General features: G+C 46.5%; 1 protein-coding gene across 1 annotated transcript in view; it reads left to right on the top strand.

The window, feature by feature from the left end:
• Window positions 1–23,405, top strand: part of LOC141096415 (high-affinity choline transporter 1-like) — a 95,537-nt gene that overhangs the window by 22,182 nt on the left and 49,950 nt on the right. Inside the window, exon 4 of the mRNA XM_073582990.1 lies at window positions 11,558–11,713. Within this exon, the coding sequence (XP_073439091.1) occupies window positions 11,558–11,713 (156 nt within the window). The remainder of the gene's footprint in view (window positions 1–11,557; window positions 11,714–23,405) is intronic.

Genomic DNA, 23,405 nt, shown 5'->3' with positions numbered 1-23,405 from the left:
AACTATCATCAATATATGAGTCCAGCACTACTACTACTATTAGTACATGAATTCAGTGCCAGAACCATCATCAGTATATGAGTCCAGTACTTCAACTACCATCAGTACATGAACTCAGCACTAGAACCATCATCAGTATATGAGTCCAGCACTACAACTACCATCAGTACATGAATTCAGTGCTAGAATCATCATCAGTATATGAGTCCAGCACTACAACTACCATCAGTACATGAATTCAGCACTAGAACTATCATCAGTATATGAGTCCAGTACTTCAACTACCATCAGTACATGAATTCAGCACTAGAACTATCATCAGTATATGAGTCCAGCACTACAACTACCATCAGTACATGAATTCAGCACTATAACTATCATCAGTATATGAGTCCAGCACTACAACTACCATCAGTACATGAATTCAGTGCTAGAACCATCATCAGTATATGAGTCCAGCACTACAACTACCATCAGTACATGAATTCAGCACTAGAACTATCATCAGTATATGAGTCCAGTACTTCAACTACCATCAGTACATGAATTCAGCACTAGAACTATCATCAGTATATGAGTCCAGCACTACAACTACCATCAGTACATGAATTTAGTGCCAGAACTATCATCAGTATATGAGTCCAGTACTTCAACTACCATCAGTACATGAATTCAGTGCCAGAACCATCATCAGTATATGAGTCCAGCACTACAACTACCATCAGTACATGAATTCAGCACTTGAACCATCATCAGTATAAGAGTCCAGCACTACAACTACCATCAGTATATGAATTCAGTGCTAGAACTATCATCAGTATATGAGTCCAGCACTACAACTACCATCAGTACATGAATTCAGTGCTAGAACCATCATCAGTATATGAGTCCAGCACTACAACTACCATCATTACATGAATTCAGCACTATAACTATCATCAGTATATGAGTCCAGTACTTCAACTACCATCAGTACATGAATTCAGTACTATAACTATCATCAGTATATGAGTCCAGTACTTCAACTACCATCAGTACATGAATTCAGCACTAGAACTATCATCAGTATATGAGTCCAGCACTACAACTACCATCAGTACATGAATTTAGTGCCAGAACTATCATCAGTATATGAGTCCAGTACTTCAACTACCATCAGTACATGAATTCAGTGCCAGAACCATCATCAGTATATGAGTCCAGCACTACAACTACCATCAGTACATGAATTCAGCACTAGAACTATCATCAGTATATGAGTCCAGTACTTCAACTACCATCAGTACATGAATTCAGTGCCAGAACCATCATCAGTATATGAGTCCAGCACTACAACTACCATCAGTACATGAATTCAGCACTAGAACTATCATCAGTATATGAGTCCAGTACTTCAACTACCATCAGTACATGAATTCAGCACTAGAACTATCATCAGTATATGAGTCCAGCACTACAACTACCATCAGTACATGAATTCAGCACTATAACTATCATCAGTATATGAGTCCAGCACTACAACTACCATCAGTACATGAATTCAGTGCTAGAACCATCATCAGTATATGAGTCCAGCACTACAACTACCATCAGTACATGAATTCAGCACTAGAACTATCATCAGTATGTGAGTCCAGTACTTCAACTACCATCAGTACATGAATTCAGCACTAGAACTATCATCAGTATATGAGTCCAGCACTACAACTACCATCAGTACATGAATTTAGTGCCAGAACTATCATCAGTATATGAGTCCAGTACTTCAACTACCATCAGTACATGAATTCAGTGCCAGAACCATCATCAGTATATGAGTCCAGCACTACAACTACCATCAGTACATGAATTCAGCACTTGAACCATCATCAGTATAAGAGTCCAGCACTACAACTACCATCAGTATATGAATTCAGTGCTAGAACTATCATCAGTATATGAGTCCAGCACTACAACTACCATCAGTACATGAATTCAGTGCTAGAACCATCATCAGTATATGAGTCCAGCACTACAACTACCATCATTACATGAATTCAGCACTATAACTATCATCAGTATATGAGTCCAGTACTTCAACTACCATCAGTACATGAATTCAGTACTATAACTATCATCAGTATATGAGTCCAGTACTTCAACTACCATCAGTACATGAATTCAGCACTAGAACTATCATCAGTATATGAGTCCAGCACTACAACTACCATCAGTACATGAATTTAGTGCCAGAACTATCATCAGTATATGAGTCCAGTACTTCAACTACCATCAGTACATGAATTCAGTGCCAGAACCATCATCAGTATATGAGTCCAGCACTACAACTACCATCAGTACATGAATTCAGTGCCAGAACTATCATCAGTATATGAGTCCAGCACTACAACTACCATCAGTACATGAATTCAGCACTTGAACTATCATCAGTATAAGAGTCCAGCACTACAACTACCATCAGTACATGAATTCAGTGCTAGAACTATCATCAGTATATGAGTCCAGCACTACAACTACCATCAGTACATGAATTCAGTGCTAGAACCATCATCAGTATATGAGTCCAGCACTACAACTACCATCAGTACATGAATTCAGTGCTAGAACCATCATCAGTATATGAGTCCAGCACTACAACTACCATCAGTACATGAATTCAGCACTAGAACTATCATCAGTATATGAGTCCAGCACTACAACTACCATCAGTACATGAATTCAGTGCTAGAACCATCATCAGTATATGAGTCCAGCACTACAACTACCATCAGTACATGAATTCAGTGCTAGAACCATCATCAGTATATGAGTCCAGTACTTCAACTACCATCAGTACATGAATTCAGTGCCAGAACTATCATCAGTATATGAGTCCAGCACTACAACTACATCAGTACATGAATTCAGCGCTTGAATCATCATCAGTATATGAGTTCAGCACTACAACTACCATCAGTACATGAATTCAGTGCCAGAACTATCATCAGTATATGAGTCCAGTACTACAACTACCATCAGTACATGAATTCAGCGCTTGAACCATCATCAGTATAAGAGTCCAGCACTATAACTACCATCAGTACATGAATTCAATGCCAGAACTATCATCAGTATATGAGTCCAGTACTTCAACTACCATAAGTACTTGAATTCCGTGCCAGAACTATCATCATTATATGAGTCCAGTACTACAACTACCATCAGTACATAAATTCAGCGCTTGAACCATCATCAGTATATGAACTCAGCGCCAAACTTAGTACTTCGATTATTGCCTATACACTGTCCCCCCATATAAATTGAAACCACCACGCTGTCAATTATAAGTTCTAATCACCAGACTGTCCTCCCTTATGAACTTTAACCACCACACAGTCTTCTCTTATGAACTATAACTGCCACATTGTCCTTCCTTAAGAACAATGTCCTCCAAACTGTTCACCCTCATGCTGTCCCCATCTTTAGTGTCTGTCCATGCTGCAACCTGTCCATACTGTTCTTCCATGTGGCTCTTCTCCACTGTCCCCTGATGCTTTCACCTCTGCATACTGTTCCCCCTGGCTACACTTCCATCTCTCTATACTATCCCTCATACTGCCGCCTCTCCATAATTTCCCTCCACACTGCCCCTAACCATAATGTCCTCACATTGGCCCTCTCTATATGCCCCTTCTCACAATTATTCCCCACTGCCCCATAATATGCCCACACAGTAACACATCACACCCATCTTTGGCTCCTCCATAGAGCGCTTACTATTCCCTGCTGTTCCTGTTGTGTCTTCAACGCCTCTATGGCACTATGGTAGTAGCAGCAGTTTGATAGGATCAGTAGCATTATGACCTGATGGTAGTGATGAGTGAACGTGCTCGTATAAGGTGTTATCCGCCATGCTTGGGTACTAACTGAGTGGCTTCTGTGATAAAACACTCCGGGATCGCCTTTGCTGGGATCAAAGGTCACGTGCGTTCAGCGTGAAACTCAGGCGCAGAGCTGGGATTCGTGTATAACTGACCCTGGGTCAGGCTTATTAACGGTGAAAGCAATGCAAAAGGAAATAAAACATAAAACAAATCCTTGCCTGTCCGGCACTAACTAAACAATGGACAACCTAACTACCAACTGGCGGGCTTCTCCCGTCCAGCCAAACCACAGTTGCAATGGGCACTGCTTCCACTCACGTGTGTCTCTCACACAGACAGGCTCTCTGTGTTCCCAGGCTGAGACACTCACACAACCACCTGGCATCCTTATATATCCACCTCCCATTATCCATTAGTAAGCAGGTGCGATACTGACCAGACTAGGCCACATAGGAAAGGAATCTGGGTGAGATATACCTGCCCTCATCCACTATTCCCACATGATTCTCACATATCCCCCCCCTCTGCTCAGACCACTCCGGTCGAGCAATGACACCCGCCAAACAGTGCACTCGGGACAGGGCATCTGCGTTTCCCATCTGTACTCCTGGGCGGTGCTCCACCGTAAAAGTGTAGGCCTGCAGGGCAAGGAACCACCGGGTCACCCGGCTATTCCGTTCCTTGTTCAAGTGCATCCACTTGAGAGGGGCATGGTCAGTGATCAGCCTGAACTTTCGGCCCACCAGGTAATATTTGAGGGCCTCTAGAGCCCACTTAATGGCGAGGCACTCTTTTTCTACGACTGCATACCTTTGCTCGTGTTTATTCAGCTTCCTGCTGAGATAGAGGACTGGGTGTTCCACTCCGTCCCTCACTTGTGAGAGTACGGCCCCGATACCGGTATCAGAGGCATCCGTTTGTACCACAAACTTGCTGCGGAAGTCCGGAGTCACCAGTACGGGCTGAAAGCAAAGTGCCCGTTTTAGGCTATGGAAGGCTTCTTCAGCCGCTAAACTCCATTTAATCATGACGGAGTCTTTCCCTTTTGTAAGATCCGTCAGGGGGGTAGCGATGGCTGCAAAATTGGGTATGAACCGGCGATAATAACCGGCGATCCCCAGGAAGGCTTGCACCTGCTTCTTGTTGACAGGTTGCGGCCAGTCCTGAACCTCCTGAATCTTATCAACCTGGGGTTTAACAACACCCCTCCCAATTACATACCCCAAATACTGGGCTTCTTCTAGCCCGATGTGACATTTCTTGGGGTTCGCGGTTAGACCTGCCTCCCACAGGTCGTCAATCACAGCTTGTACTTTCTGGAGATGAGTTTCCCAGTCCAAGCTGTAAATGACAATGTCGTCCAAATAGGCCGAAGCGTACCGCCTATGTGGCCTCAGGACTCGATCCATCAGTCTCTGGAAGGTCGCCGGTGCTCCGTGCAGTCCAAACGGCATATACACATACTGAAATAGACATTCTGGGGTAGCAAATGCCGTCTTTTCTCTGGCAGCCTCCGCCAGAGGGATCTGCCAATACCCCTTTGTTAGGTCTAGGGTCGTAATATACCGGGCTTTTCCTAACCGATCTATTAACTCGTCGACCCGGGGGATAGGGTAGGCATCAAATTTTGAGACCGCATTCAGTTTCCTGAAGTCATTGCAGAACCGGATGGTGCCGTCCGGTTTAGGAATTAGCACAATCAGGCTGGACCAAGCACTGTGCGATTCCTCAATGACACCTAACTCTAACATTGCCTTCACTTCTCGGGAAACGGCTTCACGGCGCGCTTCCGGGATTCGGTAGGGCTTTACGTGAACTGTGACACCAGGTTCCGTTACAATGTCATGTTTCATTAGCGTAGTCTGCCCGGGTTTTTCTGAGAAAAACTTTTGGTTGTAAAGTAGAAACTGCCTGACCTCAGTCTTTTGCCGCTCCGAGAGAGTCTCTGCAACCCGTACCTCCGGTACAGTATGGGAGCAGACGGGACGGGCCAGCTCCGCTGACAAGGCAGACCGATCTTTCCAGGGTTTTATCAGATTTACATGATAAATCTGTTCAGGTTTCCGTTTACCTGCCTGGTATACTTTGTAGTTTACTTCACCAACTTTTTCCTTAATCTCAAAGGGGCCCTGCCACTTTGCCAGGAACTTACTGTCCACCGTGGGGACCAGGATCAACACCCTATCTCCGGGTGCAAACGTACGGATCTTGGCGCCCCTATCATAGATTCTTTTTTGGGCTCCTTGAGCCTGTATCATGTGTTCTTTGACGATTGGCATAACAGCCGCAATACGGTCCTGCATTTGTGTGATGTGATCTATCACTGTTTTAAACGGTGTGACCTGACCCTCCCAGGTTTCTTTTGCAACGTCTAACAGTCCGCGAGGACGTCGGGCGTACAATAACTCGAAAGGCGAGAATCCCGTGGAAGACTGGGGTACTTCCCTGATGGCAAAAAGCAAATACGGAAGTAAATAGTCCCAGTTCTTCCCATCCTTGTCTATCACCTTTCTCAGCATCTGCTTCAGAGTTTTATTGAACCATTCGACCAACCCGTCTGTTTGAGGGTGATACACGGATGTACGTAACGGTTCGATTTGCAACAATCGGCAGAGCTCCTTCATTACCCTGGACATAAAGGGGGTCCCCTGGTCGGTGAGTATCTGTTTTAGTATACCGACCCGACTAAACACATGCACCAGTTCCTTGGCAATCGTCTTGGTGGCCGTGTTACGCAAAGGGATGGCCTCCGGGTAACGAGTGGCATAATCCAAGATGACCAGGATATGTTGGTGTCCACGTGCAGACCGTGGAAGGGGCCCAACTAAATCCATCCCAATCCTCTCAAACGGGACTTCAATAATAGGTAGGGGTACCAAAGGGCTACAGAACCGGGGCTTAGGTGCAGAGGCTTGGCAGTCAGGACAAGACTCACAATATACACGAATATCGTGATGCATGCCTGGCCAAACAAAACAGTGTAATATCCTTTCGGTGGTTTTCTGGACTCCCAGGTGACCTCCCATCACATGTCCGTGGGCCAGGTCCAGCACCTGCCGCCGGTAGGGTTTTGGCACGACTAATAGTTGCACCGTATCTTCCCCCTTTTCCTCTATCTGATAGAGTAAATCATTCTCCAGAACCATGTAAGGATATGCCAGCCTAGAGCCAGGTTCTACGGGTACCCCATTTATCACTTTTACATTTGTCCTAGCCTGAGAAAGGGTAGGATCCTTTATTTGCTCGCTTTGGAAGTCATCTTTCTGAACTTCCAAATCCGGCAAACGGGGAGGTGGACGGCTGTTGGCCTCCTCCTCTTCCCCGGTCTCCTCCGTATCACCCGCCATGACTGAAAACGGGAACTGCAGGTCATTATCCGCAGACTCTTCCCCCGAGTCTTCCGGGGAGACATCTTCCAGGGGTTCGAGACCCCCACGCGCCCTGGGAGAAGAATCATGTACACTATTACCCGAGGGCATCAACTGATTCTCCCACAATTGCCAGAAGTGGGGAAAATCCCGGCCCAGGATAACATCATGCAATAACGCCGGGACGAGTCCCACTTTATGTTGCACAGACCCATAGGAAGTAGTAATGCATATGACCGTGGTGAGGTACGAACAGGTGTCTCCATGCACACACGTTACAGAAAATTTGTCTGACGGTCCAGTCGGGGCTGACACCAGACTGGCCTTCACCAGACTCACCACACTTCCCGAGTCTAACAATGCCACCACATTTTTTCCATCAAGAGTTAAATCACACAAGTGTTTTTCCACCGCCTTTTGACCAGCATTCACACTCACTACCCGTGCAACCATAGACATGCGGCTTTTAGAGTCTGTGACGTCGCACTGCATGGGTTCAGTAGTGAGCGGACAGTTCGCAGCAATATGTCCCATCTCTTGGCAGCGGAAACACCTAACGGGCCCCTTGCTTAGACCATAGTTCGTTACTCTCGGCCTCGCAGTGCGGGCAGTCCCGTTTTCCTCCCCCACTGTCTTAGGGATTTTTCCATCTCCCCTACTCCCTGGAACAGTCTTACCGGTTCCACATGGAGATGATGAAGAACGAGGTGGGGTAGCGTCGTCTCGGAGTCCTTCCGCCACGGAGTAACGTTCAACCAGATCCACCAGTTGATCTGCCGTTGTAGGATTTCCATGGCTTACCCACTTCTTCAGGGCTGGCGGTAGAGCTCTCAAGTACTTGTCCATGACCACTCTCTGGATTATCTCTGGTGCTGTCAACACCTCGGGTTGTAGCCACTTCTTCGTCACGTGGATCAGGTCGAACATCTGTGACCGCGGTGGTTTATCCGGCTGATAAGTCCATTGATGCACTCTCAGTGCACGGACAGCGGTCGTCACTCCCAGCCAGGCCAAGATCTCGGCTTTCAGTTTGTCAAAGTCCTGCGCAGCTTCAGGCTCTAAGTCATAATAAGCCTTTTGGGCCTCACCGGAAAGAAACGGGGCAATCAGGCCGGCCCATCGTGCCTTCGGCCATTTTTTTCTCACTGCCGTCCATTCAAACGTGGTCAGGTATGCCTCGACGTCATCTTTGGTCGTCATTTTCTGCCAGTACCGACTCACGTGAATCACTCTCGACTCTGCTTCCAGGTTAAGCTCAGGTAAGCTTGCCAAGCGCTGCGCCACCTGCTGGAGAAGCGAACGATCGGTAACTGTCATGTCCACCAACTCCTTCAGCTGGGCCATCATCACCCGATTAGCTTCTTGCTGGACGGCGGTGGACTGTACCAGCGCTTTCACCACGTCCTCCATGCTCATGCTTGCAAGGTGATGCCCGCGTTCTCCACCACAATGTGATAAAACACTCCGGGATCGCCTTTGCTGGGGTCAAAGGTCATGTGCGTTCAGCGTGAAACTCAGGCGCAGAGCTGGGATTCGTGTATAACTGACCCTGGGTCAGGTTTATTAACGGTGAAAGCAATGCAAAAGGAAATAAAACATAAAACAAATCCTTGCCTGTCCGGCACTAACTAAACAATGGACAACCTAACTACCAACTGGCGGGCTTCTCCCATCCAGCCAAACCACAGTTGCAATGGGCACTGCTTCCACTCACGTGTGTCTCTCACACAGACAGGCTCTCTGTGTTCCCAGGCTGAGACACTCACACAACCACCTTGCATCCTTTTATATCCACCTCCCATTATCCATTAGTAAGCAGGTGCGATACTGACCAGACTAGGCCACATAGGAAAGGAATCTGGGCGAGATATACCTGCCCTCATCCACTATTCCCACATGATTCTCACATATCCCCCCCCTCTGCTCAGACCACTCCGGTCGAGCAATGACACCCGCCAAACAGTGCACTCGGGACAGGGCATCTGCGTTTCCCATCTGTACTCCTGGGCGGTGCTCCACCGTAAAAGTGTAGGCCTGCAGGGCAAGGAACCACCGGGTCACCCGGCTATTCCGTTCCTTGTTCAAGTGCATCCACTTGAGAGGGGCATGGTCAGTGATCAGCCTGAACTTTCGGCCCACCAGGTAATATTTAAGGGCCTCTAGAGCCCACTTAATGGCGAGGCACTCTTTTTCTACGACTGCATACCTTTGCTCGTGTTTATTCAGCTTCCTGCTGAGATAGAGGACTGGGTGTTCCACTCCGTCCCTCACTTGTGAGAGTACGGCCCCGATACCGGTATCAGAGGCATCCGTTTGTACCACAAACTCGCTGCGGAAGTCCGGAGTCACCAGTACGGGCTGAGAGCAAAGTGCCCGTTTTAGGCTATGGAAGGTTTCTTCAGCCGCTAAACTCCATTTAATCATGACGGAGTCTTTCCCTTTTGTAAGATCCGTCAGGGGGGTAGCGATGGCTGCAAAATTGGGTATGAACCGGCGATAATAGCCAGCGATCCCCAGGAAGGCTTGTACCTGCTTCTTGTTGACAGGTTGCGGCCAGTCCTGAACTGCCTGAATCTTATCAACCTGGGGTTTAACAACACCCCTCCCAATTACATACCCCAAATACCGGGCTTCTTCTAGCCCGATGTGACATTTCTTGGGGTTCGCGGTTAGACCTGCCTCCCACAGGTCGTCAATCACAGCTTGTACTTTCTGGAGATGAGTTTCCCAGTCCAAGCTGTAAATGACAATGTCGTCCAAATAGGCCGAAGCGTACCGCCTATGTGGCCTCAGGACTCGATCCATCAGTCTCTGGAAGGTCGCCGGTGCCCCGTGCAGTCCAAACGGCATATACACATACTGAAATAGACATTCTGGGGTAGCAAATGCCGTCTTTTCTCTGGCAGCCTCCGCCAGAGGGATCTGCCAATACCCCTTTGTTAGGTCTAGGGTCGTAATATACCGGGCTTTTCCTAACCGATCTATTAACTCGTCGACCCGGGGCATAGGGTAGGCATCAGGCTGAGACACTCACACAACCACCTTGCATCCTTTTATATCCACCTCCCATTATCCATTAGTAAGCAGGTGCGATACTGACCAGACTAGGCCACATAGGAAAGGAATCTGGGCGAGATATACCTGCCCTGATCCACTATTCCGACATGATTCTCACACTTCAGCATGCTCGAAAAATGCGATAGAGTCCCCGCAGCTGCATTTCTCACGCTGTTCGACAGGCGCAACACGTGCAGGGATTGCCTAACAAATAGGGAATCCCTGCATGTGTTGCGCCTGTCGAACAGCTGCGAGACGTGCAGCCGCAGGGACTCGAACATATTATTCGAGCACGCCGAAGTAACTCTGTTGGCACCCGAGCATGGAGGATAACACTTTATTCTAGCATGTTCGCTCATCACTAATTGTTGCACATCAGGTGGTGGGGCTGATTACTGCTCCTCGGCCCAGGTCCCAGTGGTCATGTGTTCAAATGTATTTGTGTAGCTGGTCTGTGATCTGTATATAAGCCTGGCATTCCATGCTCTTGATCTGGTACTCCATGTTTCTGACCTGGTGCTCCTTGCTCTTGACCTGATGCTCCATGCTCTTGACCTGGTACTCCATGCTCTTGAACTGGTACTCCATGCCCTTGATCAAGTACTCCAAGCTCTTTACCTGGTACTCCATGCTCTTGACCTGGTACTCCATGCTCTTGACCTGGTATTACATACTCTTGACCTGGTACTCCATGCCCTTGATTAAGTACTCCATGCTTTTGACCTGGTACTCCATGCTCTTGACCTGGTACTCCATGCTCTTGACCTGGTACTCCATGCTCTTGATCTGGTGCTCCATGCTCTTGACCTGGTGCTCAATGTTCTTGACCTGGTGCTCCATTCTCTTGACCTGGTACTCCATTCTCTTGACCTGGTACTCCATTCTCTTGACCTGGTACTCCATTCTCTTGACCCGCTTCTGATTGATATTGATAGATCATCACTATCATGTAGATATTCAACTGTGCCAAACAAATGACTTGTGTAAGAAGAGAGTCCTGGTATATGCCATCAGTTATTTTACTAAGAAAAAAGTCCCCAAAAGTGGACAACCCCATGAGCCAGGTGATACATCAGTCAGTTCTTCCATCTTCTGAACCCCCAATCGTCTGACGTTCTCGTAAAGATTGTGGTCAAGTTCAGTGTTTAGTTCTTTCCATCAAATTCCCACCAATGCTAAAACTCTGTGTCATGGTCCCACCACTTTGATGTTCTACAAAAACCTCTATCATATATGGATCTGTTCTTTGATAATCTTGTGTATTTTCAGGTGCACTTTTCTTTGTTAAGCCAATGAGGTCTAAAAATTATGTGACGATGATGGATCCTCTTCAAGAAACGTTTGGAGATACGATGGGGAGTATTCTGTTTATCCCACCACTACTGGGAGACATTTTTTGGTTTGCATCAATTCTAGCCTCACTAGGTGAGTCATAATTTCTAATTTCTAATAAATGCCAGGTCATATATAGAGGATGTCATCCAAACAAGTCCTGGTGTAACCATTAGTGGTCAACTCAAAATCATCTAAAGCAGAACCTTGAAGACATCTAACTCATTACCACTCATGAAACTGAGGATTACTCTCGGAAAAGAGTGATGTCACATCTCCAAGATTTCTAAAAGAGTTTAGTGAATTTTCATTTAACACCAAGCTCTTCCATAATGTGGGATCCAGCAAGTTGAAATTCTGAAACCCACCTACTATGTGACCTTAAGTGGTAGAATAGGTGCTCAAGGAAAAAGATCAAGAACAAGCATCAAGACCCTACATGAATTAAATTGTAGAGTACAGTTATATCAGACCCACTGGGTCCGATTCATCATTTAAAAATGTGGGACCTTTTAAAAAAGTTGCAATTGATAAATTGACCTAAAAAATCTGGAAAACAAAAACCACACCCACACTGAAAAACATAAAAAAAACTAAAAAAGGCGAGAACATAAAATAGACTTAAAGGAAACTGGTCACCTCTTAAAGCACTATTTACCTGCAGATACAGATTTAGTCTGCAGGTACATAGCATTATACAGTAATGCTGCTAGGACGAATTACTGAGAGACCGGCTACAAGCAGAAAACAAACTTATCTCCTTCCGAGAGCTGCCGGTTGTCTGGAATTAGGGTACAAGTCTGCAGTCAAGATATATAAATAAATAATATTTATATTTTTTAGATATAATATAAATCCTCGCATCAAAAGCGCTGCGCGCTCATGTATGCGATATGCCTACTTCCGGCCACATTCTGACTAGACGTGTCCAGCCTTGCTCAATATACTTGCATTAAACTAGGCTGCGCCCATCTAGTCGGTACGTGACCGCATCGTGCGTGCCACTTCAGGCCCCAGCAGCAGAGAATCCTCACAGCATGCAAAACGCGTAATGTGAGGATGCACAAGTATGCAGTCATACAGTAACTGCAGACTGGCTCTTTAAGGCCGGACAACCACTTTAACCTGCAGACTAACCCTATATCTGAAGGTAATTAGTGTTTTTAGAGATAACCGGTTTTCTTTAACCCCTTTACCCCCAAGGGTGGTTTGCACGTTAATAACCAGGCCAATTTTTACAATTCTGACCACTGTCCATTTATGAGGTAATAACTCTGGAATGCTTCCATAGATCCTGGTGGTTCTGACAATGTTTTCTCGTGACATATTGTACTTCATGTTAGTGGTAAAATTTGTTTCATACAACTTGCGTTTACTTGTGAAAAAAATGGAAATTTGATGAAAATTTTGAAAATTTCGCAATTTTTCAACTTTGAATTTTCATGCCCTTAAATCACAGAGATTTGGCACACAAAAAACTTAATAAGTAACATTTTCCACATGTTTACTTTACATCAGCACAACTTTGGAACCATAATTTTTTTTTCTTCCGAAGTTATAAGGGTTAAAAGTTGACCAGCGATTTCTCATTTCTACAACACCATTTTTTTTTTTCAGGGACCACCTCACATTTGAAGTCACTTTGAGGGGTGTATAGGAAAGAAAATGCCCAAAAGTGACACATTCTAAAAACTGCACCCCTCAAGGTGCTCAAAACCACATTCAAGAAGTTTATTAACCCTTCAGGTGCTTCACAGGAAGTTTTTGAATGTTTAAAAAAAAATGAACATTTAACTTTTTTTTCACAAAAAAATTACTTCAGGTCCAATATTTTTTATTTTACCAAGGGTAACAGGAGAAATTGGACCCCAAAAGTTATTGTGCAATTTGTCCTCCGTACGCTGATACCCAAAATTTGTGGGGGAAACACTGTTTCGGCGCATGGCAGAGCAGAGAAGGGAAGGAACGCCGTGTGACTTTTTCAACGCAAAATTGGCTGGAATTGAGATCGGACGCCATGACGCGTTTGGAGAGCCCCTGATGTGCCTAAACAGTGGAAATCCCCCACAAGTAACCCCATTTTGGAAAATAGACCCCCCCAAGGAACTTATCTAGATGTGTGGTGAGCACTTTGAACCTGCAAGTGCTTCACAGAAGTTTATAACGCCCAGGCGTGAAAATTAAAAAATCATATTTTTTCTGCAAACATGATAATTGAGTCCACAATTTTTTATTTTCCCAAGGGTAACAGGAGAAATTGGACCCCAAAAGTTGTTGTCCAATTTGTCCTGAGTACGCTGATACCCCATATGTGGGAGAAAACTACTGTATGGGCACACGTCGGGGCTCGGAAGGGAAGTAGTGACATTTTGGAATGCAAACTTTGATGGAATGGTCTGCGGGTGTCATGTTGCATTTGGAGAGCCCCTGATGTACCTAAACAGTGGAAACCCCCCACAAGTGACCCCATTTTGGAAACTAGACCCCCGAGAAAATTATCTAGATGCATGGTGAGCACTTTGAACCCCCAAGTGCTTCACAGAAGTTTATAACGTAGAGCCATAAAAATAAAAAAATCATATTTGTTTCCACAAAAATTGATCTTCTAGTCGCCAATGTTTTATTTTCCCATGGGTAACAGGAGAAATTGGACCCCAAGAGTTATTGTGCAATTTGTCCTGAGTACGCTGATATGTGGGGGTAAACCACTGTTTGGGTGCATGGCAGAGCTTGATCAGACGCCATGTCACGTTTGGAGAGCCCCTGATGTGCCTAAACAGTGGAAACCCCCAATTCTATCTCCAACCCTAACCCCAACACACTCCTAATCCCAACCCTAACCCTAACCCTAGCCCTAACCCTAATGGGAAAATAGAAATAAATACTTTTAATTTTATTATTTTTCCCTAACTAAGGGGGTGATAACGGGGGGTTTGATTTACTATTTATAGCGGGTTTTTATGTTTGGCAGCTGTCACACGCTAAAAGACGCTTTTTATTGCAAAAAATAGTTTTTGCATCATCACATTTTTAGAGCTATAATTTTCCCATATATTGGTCCACAGAGTCATGTGAGGTTTTATTTTTTGCGGAACGAGTTGACGTTTTTATTGGTGCCATTTTCTGGCACATGACATCTTTTGATCGCTTTTTATTCCGAGTTTTGGGACGCAGAATGAACAAAAACCAGCAATTCATAAATTTATTTATTTTGGGGGGGGGGGCGTTTACACCGTTCCGCGTGTGGTAAAATTGATAAAGTGGTTTTATTCTTCGGTTCAGTACGATTACAGCGATACCTCATTTATATAATTTTTTTACGTTTTGGCGCTTTTATACAATAAAAACTATTTTATGTAAAAAATAATTATTTTTGCATCGCTTTATTCTGTGAGCTATAAGTTTTTTTATTTTTTCACTGATGACGCTGTATGGTGGCTCTTTTTTTACGGGACAAGATGACATTTTCAGCGGTACCAAGGTTATTTATATCCATCTTTTTGATCGTGTGTTATTACACCTTTTGTGCGGCGGTATGATGATAAAGCAATGTTTTTTGCCTTTTTTTAAGGGGTTCGCTAAAGGGGTTAACTAGTGGGACAGTTTTATAGGGCGGGTCATTACGGATGTGGCGATACAAAATATGTGTACTTTTATTGTTTTGGGGTTTTTTTACATAAAGAATTGAATTTATAAGGGATAATTTTTTTTTTTATTTAGGAATTTTTTAAATTATTTTGATACATGTTAATTTTTTTTAAACTTTTTTACATTGTCCCACTGTGGGACATTGCTACATAGTGTCACATCGCTGATCTGACACTTTGCACAGCACTGAGAAGCCACCTCCCTGCAGGACCCAGAAGGACCTCGTGGCCATCTTGGATCCGGGGTCCTGCAGGGAGGAGGCCCTCAGAACAATGCGAGCACATCACGTTGTTCTGAGAGTCTCATGGAAGCACACAGGGAGCCCCCTCCCTGCGCGATACTTCCCTATGCCCCTGGTACACTGCGATCATGTTTCCCAGGGGTTAATGTGCTGGGAGTGGTCCGTGACCGCTCCTAGCACATAGTGCCGGGTGTCAGCTGTGATAATCTGCTAACCCCCGGCCGCGATGACGTACTATCCCGTCCATGGGCATTAAGGCCCAGGGCACATGGACGGGATAGTACGTCAAATGTCAGGAAGGGGTTAAAATGATGCATATTGACTTCCTGGTTCAGACCCCGGCTATACAGGAGTGAGAGGAGAGAGCTCTGCATGGCCACAACCCAAATACCACCCCTTGGAGACTTTGGTGACCATTCAACTGGCCCACGACGACCAGTCCACTTTCCAGGAAACTGTTCATGTAGGAATGCTCGGACCTGACACCCATAGTTGATGGTGTTGTATATGTGGTACAAAGATAGTGGGGCCATTCTTCATCAATGGAAACCTCAATCCTACTGGATAGCAGAAATTACTACATGATGATGTGTTGCTCTCTTTATGCACTGAAGATGGCACGTTCCCTGAGTTTTTCCAGCAAGATGGTGCACCACCACATTAGGGGTGTCAGGTCCGAGCATTCCTACAAGGAATCTGACCCCCTTAGACTAGCATTTCTTCTGCTGTGTTGCTACCAGTGTGTCAAGAGTGGGAGAAGAGGGTTACATTGACAATCCAACACAATGGGCAGCACTTTGGACACATTTTATAAGCGGTCATAAACTTGTAAATAACTCATGAAAGAATAAAGTTACATTAAAACCAAGCACACCATTGCTTTTCTTGTGAAATTCTCAATAAGTTTGATGTGTCACATGTCCCTCTTCCCATTGGAAAAAATAAAGTTGGATCCAAAATGGCCAACTTCAAAATGGCCGCCATGATCACCAGCCATCTTGAAAAGTTTTCCCCTCCCATATACAAATGTCCCATAAACAGGAAGATGATATTACTAACTAGAGTTGAGCGAAACGGGTCGAAAAATTTCAAAAGTCGCCGACTTTTGGCAAAGTCGGGTTTCATGAAACGAAACCCGACCCTAGGATGAGGTCGGCCACGAGGTCGGCGACTTACGCGCCAAAGTCGCGTTTCAAAAGTTTGTTTTGCGCTCTTTTTCAGCCAATCAGGATCCACGGACACTGTGGGCAACGTGATGACATAGGCACGGGTCACCACCATCTTTCAGAAGGGCATGCAAGTGATTGGCTTGCTTTGGTGGGCGTCACAGGGGGTATAAAAGGGCGTGCACGCCGACCGCCATCTTACTTCTGCCAATCTTAGTATAGGGAGAGGTTGCTGCTGATTCTGTAGGGAGAGCGTTAGGCAGGGAAGAAGACAAAAAAACTGCTTCTGCTGCTAGCGATTTGGCCTGCACAACACACCAGTCACTGTGTGTGCAGTGCAAGGGGAGGCTATATAGTGTTGTATCAGTGGTGTTAGTTGTTGGGCTGCCTTCTAAGGCTTCCTGACATTCCTGCATTGCTGTTTACCCACTGCTCCGCAAACTGCTTTTTTAAAAGCAATCCCAATTTTTTTTTTTTGTCTTGCTGAGAAGACAAAAAAACTGCTTCTGCTGCTAGCAATTTGGCCTGCACAACACACCAGTCACTGTGTGTGCAGTGCAAGGGGAGGCTATATAGTGGTGTATCAGTGGTGTTGGTTGTTGGGCTGCCTTCTAAGGCTTCCTGACATTCCTGCATTGCTGTTTACCCACTGCTCCGCAAACTGCTTTTTTAAAAGCAATCCAATCTCCCTTATCCTCTAGTCACTTTTGTCACAGCTGTGCCATCGAGCCTGTCACATAGTGCTCAGATATTCATTGGGCCTCACACAATCCAAAAGTGTCCATCCAGTGTCCAAAAGTGTGTGCAGAGATTCAAAATCTCCCTTATCCTCTAGTCACTTTGGTCACAGCTGTGCCATCGAGCCTGTCACATAGCGCTCAGATATCAGTGGGCCTCACACAATCCAAAAGTGTCCAGTGTCCAAAAGTGTGTGCAGAGATTCAAAATCTCCCTTATCCTCTAGTCACTTTGGTCACAGCTGTGCCATCGAGCCTGTCACATAGCGCTCAGATATCAGTGGGCCTCACACAATCCAAAAGTGTCCATCCAGTGTCCAAAAGTGTGTGCAGAGATTCAAAATCTCCCTTATCCTCTAGTCACTTTGGTCACAGCTGTGCCATCGAGCCTGTCACATAGCGCTCAGATATCAGTGGGCCTCACACAATCCAAAAGTGTCCATCCAGTGTCCAAAAGTGTGTGCAGAGATTCAAAATCTCCCTTATCCTCTAGTCACTTTGGTCACAGCTGTGCCATCGAGCCTGTCACATAGCGCTCAGATATCAGTGGGCCTCACACAATCCAAAAGTGTCCATCCAGTGTCCAAAAGTGTGTGCAGAGATTCAAAATCTCCCTTATCCTCTAGTCACTTTGGTCACAGCTGTGCCATCGAGCCTGTCACATAGCGCTCAGATATCAGTGGGCCTCACACAATCCAAAAGTGTCCAGTGTCCACAAGTGTCTGCAGAAATTCAAAATCTCCCCTGTCCTATAGACACCTTGTACCTTGTTTTACATTACTATACAGTTTGTTGGATTTTGTCTACATTTCTACCAAAAATGAGGAAGGCTGGTGGAAGAGGCCGTGGAATTGAGCGGGGGTTGGCAGCTGGTAATGATGGTGTTGGTGGTGGATCTGATGGTAGTGGCAAGAGCAAAATAGGACCGAATGCAGGAGGTGCTGACCATGCGTCATCGTCTGGCTACATAAGGCCTCGAACGCTTAGTTTTCTAGGAGTTGGCAAACCGCCTTTAAAGCCAGAGCATCAGGAAAAAGTTTTGTCTTACATTGCTGACTCAGCCTCCAGCTCTATCGCCTCCTCTTCTTCAGTTGTAAAAAGTAAAAGCACTGAGTCGTCATTGGAGGCTCATGTTCATGAACCACACCTTTCCTTGTGTCCTTCACCCCAACCAAGATTGAAGGATGACGCAGGCCATACTACTGATTACTCCATGGAGCTGTTTTCACATACCATGCCTGGATTATCAAGTCAAATGGTGAATTACCCAGGCCAAGATGAATCTGACATGGAGTGCACTGATGCACAGCCGCTGATGGATGATTCTGCTGGTACATTCACTCAGAGCACTACATTGTCCTCGCAGTGTACAGAGCCAGATTCTGACCCTGATGAGACTCAGGTGCCCCTTCCCGCACACTATACCACCATACACGGTGACACAGAGGAAGGTGCACATGACATAGAAGAGGAGGTGATGGATGACCCAGTTGTTGACCCAGATTGGCATCCATTGGGGGAAGAGGGTGCTGCTTCCAATAGCTCAGATGAGGAGCATCCACAGCAGACATCGACATCGCAACAGCTGTTATCTGGCAGGCCCGGAGCACTCCAAAGACAGGTTCCAAACATCAAAAGAATTGCTGGACAGCTTGTCCAGAGGGTCAAAAGATCACAGCGTGCTAGGCCGCAAAATGTCTGCCAAAGTAGGAAGAGTGCAGTGTGGCAGTTTTTTGAACAAAATCCTCATGATCAGGCCAAGGTTATCTGTAAGAAGTGCGCAAAGACCTTTAGCCGAGGGAAAAATCTGAAAAATTTGAATACCAGTTGCATGCTTAGACATTTAACCAGCATGCACTTGCAAGCGTGGACACAACACCAAACCTCAAGTGCCACATGTGCAACTGATCACAACGAAGGTAGTCAGCAACGCTACATTGTTTCCCCCACTGTAAGCCCACCGGTTAGCACAGCAGCAAATGTTGAGGTGTCGTTTCAAGACCATAGCAGTCAGGGAATCCCACTGTTATATCAACGAAAGACTGATTCTAGGCCATCAGAAAGAACACCAACTCCATCACCATCATCAACCCTCTCTCAGTCCGCCCTGTCCACCGCTACTTCCACCATATGCAGCTCTCAAGTCCAGCTCACCCTCCCAGACACTATGAGTAGGTCAAGAAAGTACTCAGTCTCTCATCCGCGTACACTGGGTTTGAACGCCCACATTGCCAAACTAATCTCGTTTGAGATGATGCCCTTTCGGTTGGTGGAAAGCACAGCTTTCCGCGAACTCATGGCCTATGCAGTACCACGCTATGACCTACCCAGTCGCCACTTCTTCTCTCGCAAAGCCATCCCAGCCCTCCACCATCATGTGAAAGACCGCATTGTCCATGCACTCAAGCAGTCAGTGAGCGGAAAGGTGCACCTCACAACTGATGCATGGTCCAGTCGGCATGGCCAGGGCCGTTACGTGTCCATCACTGCGCACTGGGTTAATGTGGTGGATGCAGGGTCCACAGGGGACAGCGGTGGTGGGACAGTGCTGCCTAGCCCACGGTATAGGAAACAGTTGGCTGTAGGCGTTCGACCCTCCTCCTCCTCCTCCTCCTCCTGAAGCGAAAGCTCGTCCACAGAGCGCAGTCGTACGAGCACTCCATCTGCAGCTGCCACTGTTGCACACGATGTGTCCCCCTATCGAGCAGCTAGTGGAAAGCGTCAGCACGCTGTGTTGCAGATGATGTGTTTGGGCGACATTGGGCTACCGCTCACACAACTCGGCCGAGGTGCTGGCCGAGTACTTGAAGCGACAAACTGAGTCATGGCTGGGCAGTGTACATCTTGAGGCAGGCAAGGTAGTTAGTGATAACGGCCGTAATTTTGTGGCAGCCATAGCCCTTTCAAAACTCAGCCACATACCTTGCTTGGCTCACACCTTGAACCTGGTGGTGCAGTGCTTCCTCAAAAATTATCCGGAGTTAACAGCCCTGCTCCAGAAGGTGCGAAGACTGTGCGCGCACATCCGCCGGTCGCCTGTACACTCCGTTCGTATGCAGAAGCTGCAGCGATTGCTCCACCTTCCCAACCACCGCCTCATTATCGACATTGCAACAAGGTGGAACTCCACCCTGCACATGGTGGAGCGGCTGTGCGAGCAGAGGCAGGCCATAATGCATTTGTGGGAGGATACACGGCCAGGCACTTTGAGAGCAGACATGGAGTTGACAGGTGTGCAGTGGTCGAAGCTGAAAGACCTTTGTAAAGTCCTTCAGTGTTTTGAGGAATGCACACGGCTGGTAAGCGTAGACGACGCCATCCTAAGCATGAGCATCCCACTTATGCGTCTACTCATGCAAACTTTGACGCACCTTAAGGAGCAGGCGTCTGCAGCCAATGTTGATGAGGAGGAAGAGGAGGAGGGAATCCTTGATGACATTCAGCCATTGTCTGCTCAGGGACCTCTCCTGGACGAGGTGGAGGAAGAAGAGGAGGAGGAGGATGATGATGGGGATGATTACTTAGGGGAGGAGGATGCATCTCGTGGGGCAAGTGAAAATGTTGGCGTGGCAAGGTCTGGTACAGGGTTTGTGCGTGACTGGAGGGATGTGGATTTGCCAGAAAGTGCTCCTCCACCCAGCACTCGCAGTGCATCATTGACACCGGGAACATTGGCCCACATGTCAGATTATGCCTTGCGGATCCTAAAAAGGGACCCCCGCATTGCCAAAATGATGAACGATGACGACTACTGGTTGGCCAGCATCCTGGATCCACGCTATAAAGGCAAATTACAAAACATCATGCCACAGGAGAACCTTGACCTAATATTGGCTAATAAACAAGCAACTCTGGTAAATCGGTTGCTTGAGGCATTCCCAGCACACAGCAGCGGTGATGGTTCTCACACGAGCCGTACGGGCCGGGGGCAGCTTGGCAGAGGTGTTCGTGGTGCACACAGCAGAAGTGGCGTTGGAGACAGGGGTTTCATGACAATGTTGTGGACTGATTTTTCAAATACCGCTCACACAACTGGTAATACTGCATCGATGGAAAGTGACAGGAGACAGCAGTTGTCAACTATGGTTACAAACTACTTTTCCTCCCATATCGATGTTCTCCCACACAGGTCATTCCCCTTTGACTATTGGGCCGCTAAACTGGACACCTGGCCTGAATTGGCCCAATATGCCTTACAGGAGCTCGCTTGCCCAGCTGCAAGTGTGCTATCGGAAAGAGTCTTCAGTGCAGCTGGATCAATCCTGACAGAAAAAAGGACCCGTCTGTCAACCCAAAATGTGGATGATCTAACCTTCATTAAAATGAACCACGCATGGGTTTCCAAGGATTTTGTCCCACCTTCCCCTGATGACACATAGGGTGACAGAAAAATGGCTTGCTTTGGTCCACCTCTTCCTGGTACTTCACCTATTTCGCCTTTTGCATCAGCTGAATGTCCAACATCAACATATGCCACTTTCTAAAACTCCCTAACTGTGCTGCCTCCCCCCCCATGGCCGGGGTCACCACCTAGCGCACGACACCGTGCAAGTGCCGTTGCCCTGGACAGGTGGGTAGGCCGACTCTTGGGCGCGGGCACTGGCACAGGGTCATAGTGCAATCAAGTGTCTCTGACGGTGGTGGTGCACACCCGCCGTCAGACACACCGCTGTACTATGAGGAGCCCAGTGCCAGTACCGATGCCCACGAGTGGGCCCCCCTTGCTTGGGCAGGGCCCCAGCATTTGCAATCTTTACCTCTCCCTGCTCCTCCGCTGTGTAATCTGGGCTGTCAAATCCATACTGTGCCTGACACCATCTGAGCCTGCCTCCTGATGTATAGACATATATTTTGAATGTGTACGCTATCCATACATGTTATCCGGGGATACGGTACCCTTTCTTACCTTTGTGCAATCACGTGCAATCCATACTGGGCCTAACACCGTCTGAGCCTGCCTCCTGATGTATAGACATATATTTTGAATGTGTACGCTATCCATACATGTTATCCGGGGATACGGTACCCTTTCTTACCTTTGTGCAATCACGTGCAATCCATACTGGGCCTAACACCGTCTGAGCCTGCCTCCTGAGACATATATTTTGAATGTGTACGCTATCCATACATGTTATCCGGGGATACGGTACCCTTTCTAACCTTTGTGCAATCACGTGCAATCCATACTGGGCCTAACACCGTCTGAGCCTGCCTCCTGAGACATATATTTTGAATGTGTACGCTATCCATACATGTTATCCGGGGATACGGTACCCTTTCTAACCTTTGTGCAATCACGTGCAATCCATACTGGGCCTAACACCGTCTGAGCCTGCCTCCTGAGACATATATTTTGAATGTGTACGCTATCCATACATGTTATCCGGGGATACGGTACCCTTTCTAACCTTTGTGCAATCACGTGCAATCCATACTGGGCCTAACACCGTCTGAGCCTGCCTCCTGAGACATATATTTTGAATGTGTACGCTATCCATACATGTTATCCGGGGATACGGTACCCTTTCTAACCTTTGTGCAATCACGTGCAATCCATACTGGGCCTAACACCGTCTGAGCCTGCCTCCTGAGACATATATTTTGAATGTGTACGCTATCCATACATGTTATCTGGGGATACGGTACCCTTTCTAACCTTTGTGCAATCACGTGCAATCCATACTGGGCCTAACACCGTCTGAGAATGATAGATGGGGCCCACCATACACTGGAACATTCCAAAGGTGGACATCAGACACTGGAGCAGCATTTACAGGGCCCATTATACACTAGAGCATTAGAAATGGGGCCCATTATGTTTGGAGCATTATTTGGGCCCATAAGACAGTAGAGCTTCATCCATGGGGACTAACATATACTGTAGCATTATGTGGAGCTCATCATATACTGTTTCAAACATTATATGGGACCAATGATTCTGTATGGAGAAATAGATGGGCCTCGTCATGAGATGTAAAAAGTGAGGTATTTTT

Source organism: Dendrobates tinctorius, unplaced genomic scaffold, assembly GCF_039654945.1.
Source record: "Dendrobates tinctorius isolate UK_male_01 unplaced genomic scaffold, ASM3965494v1 ptg000075l, whole genome shotgun sequence".
In the NCBI taxonomy this organism is placed as follows: Eukaryota; Metazoa; Chordata; class Amphibia; order Anura; family Dendrobatidae; genus Dendrobates; species Dendrobates tinctorius.
The sequence above is the reverse complement of the archived record's forward strand: the minus strand, read 5'-3'. Positions and strand labels throughout refer to the sequence as shown.